Raw genomic sequence first — 12,066 nt, forward strand, 5'->3', positions numbered from 1 at the left:
TATCGAGTCTTACAGCTTTTGAAACATTAGCCGGATTTAGCGGAGCAATTTCTGAGGGACAGACCACTTAGGACAATAAAAATGGCTGAAACGTTGCTGTATGATGTTTCAAATAGAATTTGAGTACCTAGTCCCCCAATATATACCAGCACCAGGCGGAATGGCAGTTGAGGCCCCTTTAATTGAGATATTAGAGGGAAACAACAGGATTTCCCTCGCCGATGAGGCCCCGAGCGGCCGCTCCTTCCGCTCCTAGGTTGATTCGCCACTGAGCACCAAAGTTTTTGTCCACTTGGAAGGTATGTTAGGGGCAGTAAAATACATTTTTATTTCAAACATAAAACCAACTCAATACGTCCAATCTGGTCAGAATCAACAGGTAATCAATGCCATCGTTATTAAGTGAGTAATTACTTTGATTGCTTCACTTCCTTATCCCTACCTGTAAGCGATCTGCTCAGCGCCGTAGTTAAAGGGTACAATGTGCCACACTTGCCACGGTAGTCATCCAGATCCAGCGAGAACACGTATACGCCGGCCAAATGTTTCCTTCTCGCGATCTCACCCTGTCGCCCAATGGAAGCTTCATTCTCGTACGCCACCCAACGATTGCTCTGGATTGCGTGCGGTGCAAATCCTTCCGGATCGTCCGAACCAAGCGTCCATTCGCTTTCGTTTAACTTCTGACAAAACTCCACATACGCACAGTGGGGCATTCCTTCCGTCACGGTACAAAGTGTGTTAAGCTCGGTCGGACCGTCCCCGTTTTCCGCATTGCCCAGCGTGTACGTTTGGGCGAACAGGAACACTATCAGTACGATCTTGTTCGCGGGACAGCGAGTCTCGATGAAGTGATCTAGGGCACGCTCGAGACTCGCATTCTTAAGCTCGCCTACGCCGAGCGTTGTTTTCGCTGTCGGTGTTGCACTGTTGTCGCGATAGCGCGGCTTACGTTCACCGATCCCTAAAAGATGCACAAAATCGACCAGCCTGCGAAGAAGAAGGCGCCAAATGTAGCATGCTTTAATGACGAGTTGGATGATCATGGAACTCACCTGCATAGCTTCGCGTAATCCACGACTTCTTGTTCGATCTGCACCAACACGCTTACCTCCCACGTTGGATGTCCGGCAGCGATGAAGCTGCTTTTAAGTTCCTTCAGTAACATGTATAAACCATCTTCGTTTCCTCCCGCCCACATCAGCTCCACACCATCGACCTTCATCCACTCGATCTGCTGCAGTATGTGTCCGATAAGCGTCTTGCGTGATGTCGCATCTTCAGCCACCTCCAGCAGGATCGGACTGCGGACGCTTATCAGAAGCTTCAGGTCCGGGTTGGTGCGCTTCAGGCCGGAGAACTTTTGCCAACCATTTTCCAACACGTCATAGGCCGGATTGTTGGGTATGAGCTCGTGAGTAAAGTAATCGATGTCCAAGTGATCGTACACCAGGTGAGTGCAGAGCGAAACAGGAATATCTGCTATCTGGTAGCTATATTCGCCTGGTCGTTGTGAGGCATGGGTTGAGAAGCTACACACGACCCGCTCGGCGTTGGTTAAGCCGTTGGAGCAAATCAACAACAGGAGCGTTAGGGTAGAAGCAATTGTTGTGAAAGGTTCTAAAATTCAAATGTTTCAAACACTGTTTAAACTACTCTTGGTTGAGACAGTCAGTCTATGCTTACGATGTACAGCCATTGCTGCCGAGCTGGAGCGGAACCGTACACTTGAACAACAACTCGCCCAACCGTACTGGCGTACGCCTGGAAGGTAACTGAAGTGCCGTCACCCATCGCTAACATCCGATGATAAGGGAAAGAATTCGACACCTAATCATTCTGAAGTGCTGATGTGAGTTTTTTTCGGTTTTGGTAAACATTATCTCCTAAAGCCTTTAGCAAGAAAGGTCACGGTCACGTTGGTCTTGTTGGACCAGCAGATTGTACCAGCTGGTTTTGTTTTGATGAAAGTATAAGTACTTTTTTTGCTGTTCACTTCTTCTTTGGCCTAACGACCTCTTGGGTCATGCGTGCCATTTCTGGCTTACTATGGGGGAACAGTCCGGATGGGATTTGAACTCCGTATGAAGATCGGCGCCGTGGTCGCTCGAGGTACTTACTATATACAGCCAGTAAATAAAGCCATACTTAATAGAAGTTCCAGTCTTAAAATTCACATTCCGTCACATTCTTTCCAACAGTCCCGATTAAAGATATCACCCCATAGTGTATGGGTTTAATTATAAGCTTTGAGGCGATTAGCTTCAACTCAGCGTAAAGTTACAACCCTTCAAAAAAACAGGAATGGCAGAGAGGCAGCCAAGTTAACGGAAGTCTCGTGCAGTGATTTTCCCATCAAAACATTATAATGACATTCACTAGCTTCGCGTGGCGCTCCCTCCACCGCTGTGTCACTAACGGCTTAGACAGGGAAAATGCATTCCACTTTTCCTCCTTCCTCTTTCTCTCTCTCACTCTCTCTCTGAGTTGGGTGGCGGGTTGAGTTTTAATTACTCTGTCATATTTATCAATGCAAGCGGTGACCACCACGAATGTGTCTAGCGTCGGAGCACGTTCTTCAAGATGGTCACAGTGAGCAGTGTGTGCGTTGCCTGATGGCCCTCTTTGTGTTGGGGTTTTCTTTTTTTTCTGCATGAGGCTCAAGACCACCGACGGAAAATCTTTGATGACGCAGTTGATTCCGCTTCTGTGACGTGTGGGAGAGTTGACTTGACGGATGATGTTAAAAGTTTGCGCTTGACCGAACGCGACAACAAAATGGGAGTCGTATGGGAGAAAAAATGGTTCTGCGTTGCTGCCTATTGTCGCTTGACTGGATGTACCCTGTCTGCTGGGTTCATCAGACCAGTGTAGGAGGATTGATGAGATGAGCGTAACATCCTTCACGCCGCGAACCACGCGAACTAATAGGTGTGAGCGTTTAGTGGGCAAACAGAGGATAAAGTCAAAATGGGCGCACAAGATTGCAGAAACGAACCGAGCCGGAAATCGGGATACCCCGGGAAGGATTAGTGTCCGAATGAGATAAGCAGGATATAAGCAGCAGCAGGAAGGGAGGGAGCGTTTCTGCTTAAGATTGCAAACACGAAGCACAGCCCCCACTGTGATGGGGTTGGTAGTTTTATGCACTTTTCCCAAGCACTGCATTTCAACGGTGAGAGTGCAGTACGTGAGAAGCAAAACAATGTCATCTGCTGTATCGATGCTCGCTTGGCACTCCTTTTACAACTCCACTGAGGCATACATAAAATGGGGGAAAAGAAAGTCATTGTTCAAGGATGGGGTAGGGCTGGATTTAACGTGGGAGACACACCATATTGTGTGTGTGGTGGGTGAGGGCATTGCAATATCAGTTTCCTTTTTCTCTCTTCGGTTTAGCATCCTTCTTCATGCCTTGTAGCCGGTGTTGTTAAGCCGTCCGTTCGATCGAATCGTTGTGTATTGTGGCACTAAGGTTAGACATGTTTGCATGTGACCGTGGGCATCTTGATGACAATTCCTAGATGTAGATGTTAAGGATGGTGTAACGTGTTCTATAAATAGGGCATATGAAGCAAACAAGCTCAATGGGATTCAAGCTCAGAATAAATTCTTAACAAGATAAGTAAATTCAATTAAACCACTATAAACAATGAGCTTTACATCTCAAAATAACACCAAAAAGACAGGAAAATAAATTACACAAAAATACTACAGTAATTCCACACGACCACTGTGGAAAAGGACTTGTTAAGGGCTCTGGCAACGATTCGTCCGGTCCCACTGCACTCTTTGGCAGATTGGTATTGATTTCATCGTAACGCCTTTATCCCAACGGCAGAGTTTACAGGGCGAACAGGAAATTGATAACCTCTTGTTTGCGGTCTTTCTTTAAGCAATTTTCTCGCTGTAAATTTTCTCCTTCCCAGAAGCAAACTGGAAACCGTTCGCTTGTTTTTGCAACCCGCGTTCTATCACTTCCCGGGCCGGAGACTCACCAGCTTTCACCGTGCGGTCACAGCAGCAGCAGCAGCAGCAGCAGCAGCACCTTGTGCTGTTCGCACTATGCACTTTGTATGGTTGCCATTTTTTTGCCGATGAACCGATAAACAAGATATATGCAGAAACAAATACCAGGTTTGGGCTGGTGGGTGGCAATAGAACACACACACAAGCCCTTTCAGCAGGATGTTTCGATGGCTGCACCTGTAGTCGACAGAAATACGACACTTGTACCAAGGGGTTTAGCAAGGACTGTTTCGTTTTCGCTCGATTTGCGTGGGCCTCGGTTGGCTTTACGGTTAGCGACTTCGAGTGTAACACGGGTTCATTTGTTTTTCCTTTCGTTTCCATTTAAGGGAATGAAATCGACACACAAAAGGCGTTGCTGCGGAAGGACACTTAAATGTCGCTCTGCTTAATAGCATTTTAGCAAGAGTTGCTGCTGGTTCGTTCGTGGGCGATGGTGGAAAACATTTTACCCGATGTTTCTTTTTTTGTTTTGTTTAGAACATTACAATTAATTCTTGATAAGATTAAATAATTTGACATTCAGTTTCTAATAGCGAAAAAAACTTATAAATTCATTTAGCCATTTCCTGTGCGAAATCTTGTCTGAGCTAAGTGGCGCTGTGCCATCAAAAGCAGGCTACGAATAGAGCGCCTAGTGAAAGACTCAACCAAACGCAACACAAATGAGGCTTATTACGCCCATGCCTTATGCTAAACAGTCTGTTAACAAATGAATATATTTATCTGTGTCAAAAGCAAAGCAAAGTGCCGGCCTTTCTTATCCAAAAAAGAAAGCAGGCAAATGCTTCTTGCTTCTAATTTTAGTCTATGCGTGCCGAGTTATCTCCCCAAATCGATTGCACCGAGATGGGATGGGTTGAGAAGTTGCTATTTATTTTCTTATACTTATGCTCTACATTTTTCCACATTTAGCAAACTGAACAGTAGCAGTAAAGTGAGCAAGTGAAGCACAAAAGCACAGCGCGGCATAAGCGTTCTTGCTAAAGATTCTTCGTTTATCTTTTTGCTAACTTCGAGCCAAAATACTGTGACCCAGAAAATGCGGACGACACGAGAACACGAGAGAAGAACACAATGCGAGATCATCAAACACCCGCGAGAACCATGTCCATGTGCGTGTGGAGAGATAGATTTCGTATGCAACGGCCAGCCGATGACCTCACACCACGGTCACATGCTTTATGGCAATTTGCCAAAAAGTTTGGCGCGTAGCGTAACGGCTGTGTTCCGAAATTCGCGACAGCATGTCGACCCCTTCCAAGGACCGTGGCAGCGCACGCCTCATTCATTGTTTCGTTGCCATGGCTCATTCATACGTCCGTCCGCACGCAAAAGTCTTGCGAAGATGAGTGTAGACGCTCCGTCACGGAAGATTCATCAGCGTATGCTTGCTGCAATGACCTCGAGAAGGGTGGCGAAGGAGGATCCTCCTGCGGATGGGAGGAGTGTTTGTTTATGTGTTTCTTTGCGATAAGTATTGCTTCCCTTTTGTTTTGGGGTGGAACAATTTACGTGCGAACTTATCGGTGTTTCCGAGCTGCGCTGGTCTGGTTTCCTTTATCTCAGTTCAATATTGTAACGTTTTGGTTTTGGGCAAACATTTGTTCTTCATGCGACGATGGCAACGGATTAATGATTATGCTTTATTTCACCCGGCTGGCAAACGATTTTTTGTCAGTGTCCAATCAATGCTGTTTGAAAAGTATTTTCGAAGGAAGATTTATGAGAGGTGAAATATTGTATATAGACTTGCGAGCAATGATGCCGCTATGGGCGCTATTAACAGCCAATTCGATCCGTTACTAATTGGTGAATTGTTTTAATTTTGAAGTCTCCTTATCGATTGCTGTTCCTCTAAATGGTCTGCTCAGCGCTTTCGTGGGCGATAGGTAGTCTCGATGAAGAGCTATTAGACTCGTTCAAGGCAAGGGCTTATTCAAGGGTAGTCTAAGGCTTTGTCAAGGCTGATATTTTTATGATCGCCTACATCAAGTGTTGTGCTACTGTCGCAATATTTTGGCTTTCGTTCGCCATCGACTAAAATATGCACAAAGTCAACCCGTCTGTGAAGAAGAAGGTTTGAAGTAATCAAAATTTCTGCTAACGAATAGAATGATCATGTAACTCACATACACAATCTCGGATGATCGACGACTTCTTGATCGATCTTTAGTAAAATGTTCACTTCAAATGTTCCCAAACAGACACAACACTTGCTTGTTCAGTTCGCTCCAAGACAGCTCTACACCATCAACCATCGAGGCGAGGCAAGTCGCTTGCATGATGTCGAATCTTCGACCACCTGCGACATGATCGGACTGCTGAAACATATAAGCAGCATCAGGTCCGGTTTTGTATGCTTCAGGTTCTAGAACTTTTGCCAACCATTGTACAGCACGCCAAAGGCCGAAACAGGTACACGTTCTTTGGTACCGAAATCGATTTCTAAGTGTGCAGGGAAACTGAAATGTCAGCTATTTGGGAACACTTTAGCTGTACTTGAACCTGAACCTGAAACTCGTAGAACCGCACTGGAGCTCGCCTGGAGAGTAACTGAAGTGGTATCATCGGTATCAAATTTCAATGATTATGGCAGCTTATGCTTATGTTTAGTTTATTATCTATTTTTCTTCTTTTCCACTCTGAAGCTGCATATCAAAAAGCCTTGTTTAGAGGTCATGATCTCATATTTTGTAGATTGAATCAACTTTTTTATTAAGCAAAAGGCAATATTAATATTTCATAATTCACTAATGAAAGTGATCACAATTAGGTTTCATGTTTTACACAAGGGGAGATATCAAACGTATTATCGCCGCTATAATTTCCATTAAAATCTCTCTTTCGAACAAGAAATACGTTCGTGTTTAGACCTACTTACCGTTTCGCACCTTCTTCCACATATCATAGAAGGAAGACCTACCTTTACATCGTCAAAACGGTTACAAATTATTAACTGACATCATGTTTCGGGCAGTAACCGTCACGGTTTGCACGAACGACACACGCAAGCAAACGAAACGCAACGTTCGACCATCATGCGGTAAAGGTTTTGAATAAAATGCGCGCCGAAATGTCGTGTGCAATGGTCGTCGTGCGTGTTGGTGTCTCGAGAAGGAACTCACCGGCCGTTGCACGAAGGCAACCAAAATGAACGCGACACTCACGCACGACTATCGCCGTGGGTGACCGTTTGTTTACAACCGGTGAGTGGTCAGTGCATCGTGAGCTGTGAGGGGGTTAAGGTGTCTTCTAAGGGCAGCCTAAGACAATGTTAGTACAGGGTTTGCGGTTTAGATTGACGCAGTAATATGCTTCGATTATTTATTTCTAATCTAATAAATTGAAATTAATTGTCTGGATTGCCGATAGCTGCTGTCAATATTAATTTAATTTTAGCAACACGACGAAAACAAAAAAGAATTATTATAAAATAACACTTTAATGGAGCAAATATTCGACCTCATTTTTACCTTCTTTCAAATTATTTTCACAGGACATAATTTCATAATGATCCTTGCTAAAAATATTTGAAAACATTTTTTATGCATTATTTTGTCATAAATAACGATCTTTAACTATGATTTGCTGTACACAATCTCGAGATGTAAGAATGTTTTGATCTTACGGGGAGGCCTCCCCATAATGAGAGAGATTTGAGTTGAGTCGTGCTGTGTGACGTCCGGCGCCGTTATGGCCTCGGCAACCACACCGCCCCTCTTTCAAAACATACTCTATTTAGAACAAAGTTAGAATCAATTATAAAAAAACTAATACGATCCTCCCGAAAAATATTTACTTTTCTACCGACCAACGCATGGAACCGAATTGCTCCGTCACTGCTTCCGTTACTGGTCGATTAACGACGCCGAACGAAAACAGAAAACAAACCACACAGCATCCACACAGCGTCCGAAATCATATAATGACGGTGCCGACTGCGAAGAAAAACAAACATACCAAGCCCCCCCGTACGTTGACGAACTATCGCTCATGTTGACGTTGTTTGGCTAGATTTTAAAATGTATCTTCCCTGTTCCCTCGACAACACACACCTAGACACCAAGTTAGACAGATCGGCGCAGTGCGATCGTCTCGTTCGGGAAGAAAGGCAGAACCGCGCGTTCATCAGCTGGTTGGTATAATTAAACCCGAACACTCGCCACTCACCGCGAACGGACACTCACGGCGGTGCGTTCACGCGCCACCGTCGACGAGAGCCACGTGTGTGCTTTTCGAACCAACCACCAGAAACGGTGAGCGACCCAGTTTTCATGCCAAAGCGCTACGGTACGGACGGATCGGATTTTCCGTGCGCTGTGTCTTGGTGCGGTGGCGGGTGCGAGCAAAGAAAAAAGAAAACCACGACTACCACGATCACTTTCTTGCCCATCGTGACGTACAAGCTTGTTTTGTGTGCGTGTGTGTGTGTGCGAAAGGAAACATAGGTATGGGCGGAGCGAAGGGAAAACTGACCGTGACAGTGGCCTGCTTGTGGGATGTGTAACGAACGCGAGGGGTTTTTTTCTGTGCGGCTGCCTTTTGCCTTCGGCGAGAGGATTACGACCGGGGGAATATTTTTAATTCATAATTATGGTGTCAATTTATATGCTTGTTTGTGTGTGATTCGGTGCGTGTGCGTGTGAGTGAAATTTAAACCATTTTTCCAAACCGGGAAATGGATGGAAAGGATATGATCAGCTTACGCGCTCCCCGTGTGATCGAATAGATCGAAACAGTGTATGACATAACCTGCTTAGCCAGTTTCCCCCCCGAAACGTTCGATCAACACTTGCTCTACTCGCGTCCCAAATGCCATCCAAAAGGCGCAGGGTGTACGTGTGGCCGTGTTTGTGCTGTATGTGTTTACAGAAATATCCCAACTAATCCTGCTGTCGCGCGATTGGGATTTACTCGGTTCGTTATCGAAAATATGTCCCGAAGGAAGAAAAAGAAAAAACCTATAGGCATTCGACACAACACTTTTATTGATTCATTACCCACGATGCCTGCGAGCTATGCAAGCTCGGAGTGATTAGTTTGTTTGCTCTGGCTAGCTCTTGCCAGTCGGTGGAATTTTAAATCAGCTTTCGTTTGATCCCAGCTGCTGTTACACTTGCTCGCTTAATTTGAAATCATCCCAAAACGGGATGGGAGGGGATGACATTCGTTACAGTGTAAATAAGGCGCACGAATTAAAAAAAAAGGAAATCACCGAAAAAAAAATCACTATTTTTAGCAAAGCGTGTTAAAAGTGCTGTGAATTGAGGGGCAAAAAAAAGAAGTATGTGTGAATATCTAGCTCTCTCTCTCTCTCGCTCTCTATTTATGGGGCCCCTTTTACTGCGTTCTGTTCTGATCCTTCACCTTTACTTTAAATTTTCGTTCTTGAATTTAAAGATAATTCCCTCCTCCCCCCCCACCACCACCCCCCTCTTTCTACCACAGGCGTGCGTGGTTTTGATGTGGAATAAAAATAATTAGGAACTGCCGTCGCGTGTGGCTGTCCTTGTGACAAATAAAAACAAAAAAAAGGCATTAAAAGAAGAAACTGCCACCGACCGACCGCGATGTTTTCCCGTGAGCAAAATGTGTGCTCGAACGCAAAACACTTGACCGATAACGTGAAAGTAGCTACGAGTGATGGCGGGCCGTACACGGGAAGCTGAAAATATCTCGAGTGTGTTATGAAAACATAAGGTAGAAAAATGTGTGAAAAGTGTTAATAAAAAAACACATGAAAATAAAGAAGATAAAATAGGAAAACGGGGAAAAAACAAAAGCATAAAAATCACCATAAAAAAGAGTGTCAAAGAAACAGGGAAAAGTAAAGCAAAACAAGCGGATATGCCAACAGGAATGACCAAACAAATGTCAGTAAAGGAACAAGCGCATCAACAAAGCAATAACCATCAAATTATAGTTATGCCCTTGACGTTGCTCACATTGGACAGTAAAACCGGAGCTAGTGAGAGAGACAAGACACCAAGAAGTCAACCAACAAAACAAACAAATTAATTGTGATCACTTTATCTCTCGCTTACTCTCTCCCTGGGCACGGAGCAGTGTGTCCCGAGTGTACTTTGTGAACAGGAAAATGGCACTTGCCACCAGCTAATCTTCTGAAACGCGATTCCCTCCTCACGATGTAAGGCGGATTGGATGCAGCAAATAGGATCGACGGTGATCAAAAGGGAAAGCAGTCAGTATCATTTGTTTGCTGCCAATACGCTTTGGCAGTGGTTTTCGCGATAGGTTCACTGGGGCTGGGGTTTTTTTTCTGCTCTCCACCATTCCTTTTCCGGTTCGAAATCCAACCCCGATCATCGTAATATCGTTTCGCAATGGCAGCTGCCTAAAGGGTGGCAAAGTGTCGGAAGTGTACCGATCATCCGGCAGCCCGATGGTGATTGCTGTTTGTTGTGTAGTTTTAATTAAAAAAGTAGTGTCCTCCCCGGGGCGGTGCAGTGTGACCTGGTGGAAAGTGTTGTTGAGTAACAGGAACAAAACGGCTTTCCCCGGCGTGTTCGATGGTAGTGTGTTCAATGGGGTAAACTTTTGCTCGTTACGGTCCCACTCACAGGCCCGAGGTTTTGTTGGGCCTTTCGAGGAAATGGAAAGCGAAACCCCACGGACGGTTCTGTTGCTGTGTGTCAGCTGCTGTGATGGCGCTCGTGTCCGATTTATTGCGTTTCCGTTGCGTTTCGATTCGTGCTAATGATGGTGTGTGGCGGGGCAATTAAAGATTTGCGTTGCACATTGAATCCGTCGGATTGTAGTGCTCTTTATGGCTTTTCCATCCGAGAATCGATCTTTATGCGCGAAATGTAGCGAAAGGTACCTCACCACTTAAGTGTCTGCAATCGATCACAGCGAACAAAAACGAATGTGGCAAGGTTCCTAGCAAATTCATACCATATTTATACGCCTTGTTTTTTCCCCACAATTTTCCAGCGCAGTGAGCTGTTCGTTGCCTAGCGTTCAAGCTCAAGTTCAAGTGTCGCGGTGTTGGGGCACGCCAAAAAGGCCTGCCCTGAATTACTAATCAGCCATAAATTTTCCGATGTAACAAGTGATTCGGGAAGTGAACATCACCGAAACAGTGTGCCAAAAGAAAATCTGTGTTTGTGAGCGGAAAAAAAAGGAAATAGCAATCATAAATCGTACCTCGCTAAAGTGTAACTGTAAGGCGAACGAGAGAAAAAGAATCCTCAGAAGGGGAAAGATAAGCAAAAAAAAATCTCTCTCTCGTAAGGTGAAGTCAGTTGCAAAGTGTGTCTTTATAACTTGTGCTCGTTTGGATGGCGATAGCCATCTCGTGAGGCTCGCGAGAAACGTTTCGGGGAAAAGTGCAGGAAAGGCGGAGCACAACTCCCAAATGAAATGAATGTAGGAATCAACGGAACAGCACCGGAGGCAACGAACAGGTAACCTTACCGTGGGTCGAAGAAACCAAATCTTCTCCCCAACCAATGCTTCATAATTAGGCAAAGGTCAAAAACACAATCAGGACCTGACTACTGAATTGACTTCCACCATATTTCGGACTTCTCCGTTGCACGTGTTGCCGTGAGTGCCGTGCCGTGAAACAACGGCGAGGACCCGAGGAAAATCAGGGCTACGGTTACGGAATAAAAGCAATGATTATCTTACGCTACCTTTTGCGGATATCGTTTCCGCGTCCGTTTCCACCCGGGGTCGGGACGGGGTAGTTTTTGGTTGGTAAAGATTTCACATATTTTTTGTGTGCAAAAATTTTAGCTGCTTAAACACATTTCATCCATAATTTCGATCCCTTCGCGCAATGTTTGATCCCTCTCGACCGCGTGCTGTTAATGAAGGTAAAATGAAGGTTTTTTTTTGTACAGAAAAAAAGGAAAAGTCAGATACAACCCTATCGAGATAATGCACCCTAAAAACAGAACAAAACCATCGGTACCAGCGCCATGGATCGGGCCCGCTAGATAGTGTGTGTTTCCGCTGCTTCGAAAGGTTTCGGTGGATTGTGCATAAATTCTTATCACATTTTAAAGT

The 12,066-nt window shown here is 45.0% G+C and overlaps 2 protein-coding genes across 8 annotated transcripts in view; one reads left to right on the forward strand and one right to left on the reverse strand.

The window, feature by feature from the left end:
• Positions 1-304: 304 nt before the first annotated feature.
• LOC118506663 (endochitinase-like) lies at positions 305-1,812 on the reverse strand. Its single transcript, XM_036044083.1, has 3 exons — positions 1,687-1,812; positions 1,056-1,620; positions 305-990 (listed from the first exon to the last, which is right to left on the reverse strand). The coding sequence occupies exons 1-3, from the start codon at positions 1,697-1,699 to the stop codon at positions 411-413; spliced, it is 1,158 nt and encodes a 385-aa protein (XP_035899976.1). The 5' UTR covers positions 1,700-1,812; the 3' UTR covers positions 305-410.
• A 6,500-nt stretch (positions 1,813-8,312) lies between these two features.
• The window catches only part of LOC118506667 (FMRFamide receptor-like), a 71,632-nt gene continuing 67,878 nt past the window's right edge, over positions 8,313-12,066 (forward strand). For 2 of the 7 annotated variants that reach the window (XM_036044097.1, XM_036044098.1), the window contains exons 1-2: positions 8,313-8,480; positions 10,987-11,459. The gene's annotated coding sequence lies outside the window, so the exon portion shown is untranslated. Of the gene's footprint in view, positions 8,481-9,480; positions 9,733-10,098; positions 10,870-10,986; positions 11,460-12,066 lie in introns of all 7 variants that reach the window. The other 5 variants (XM_036044100.1, XM_036044101.1, XM_036044099.1 and 2 more) reach the window with 5 other exon arrangements.

Source organism: Anopheles stephensi, chromosome 2 (genome assembly GCF_013141755.1).
Source record: "Anopheles stephensi strain Indian chromosome 2, UCI_ANSTEP_V1.0, whole genome shotgun sequence".
NCBI classification, from domain to species: Eukaryota; Metazoa; Arthropoda; class Insecta; order Diptera; family Culicidae; genus Anopheles; species Anopheles stephensi.

Bases quoted from the DNA above. Each gene is read 5' to 3' on its own strand.
- LOC118506663 (XM_036044083.1), bottom strand. The intron at 991-1,055 runs GTGAGTTCCATG...TCTTCTTCGCAG, and splicing joins GATTACGCGAAGCTATGCAG to GCTGGTCGATTTTGTGCATC.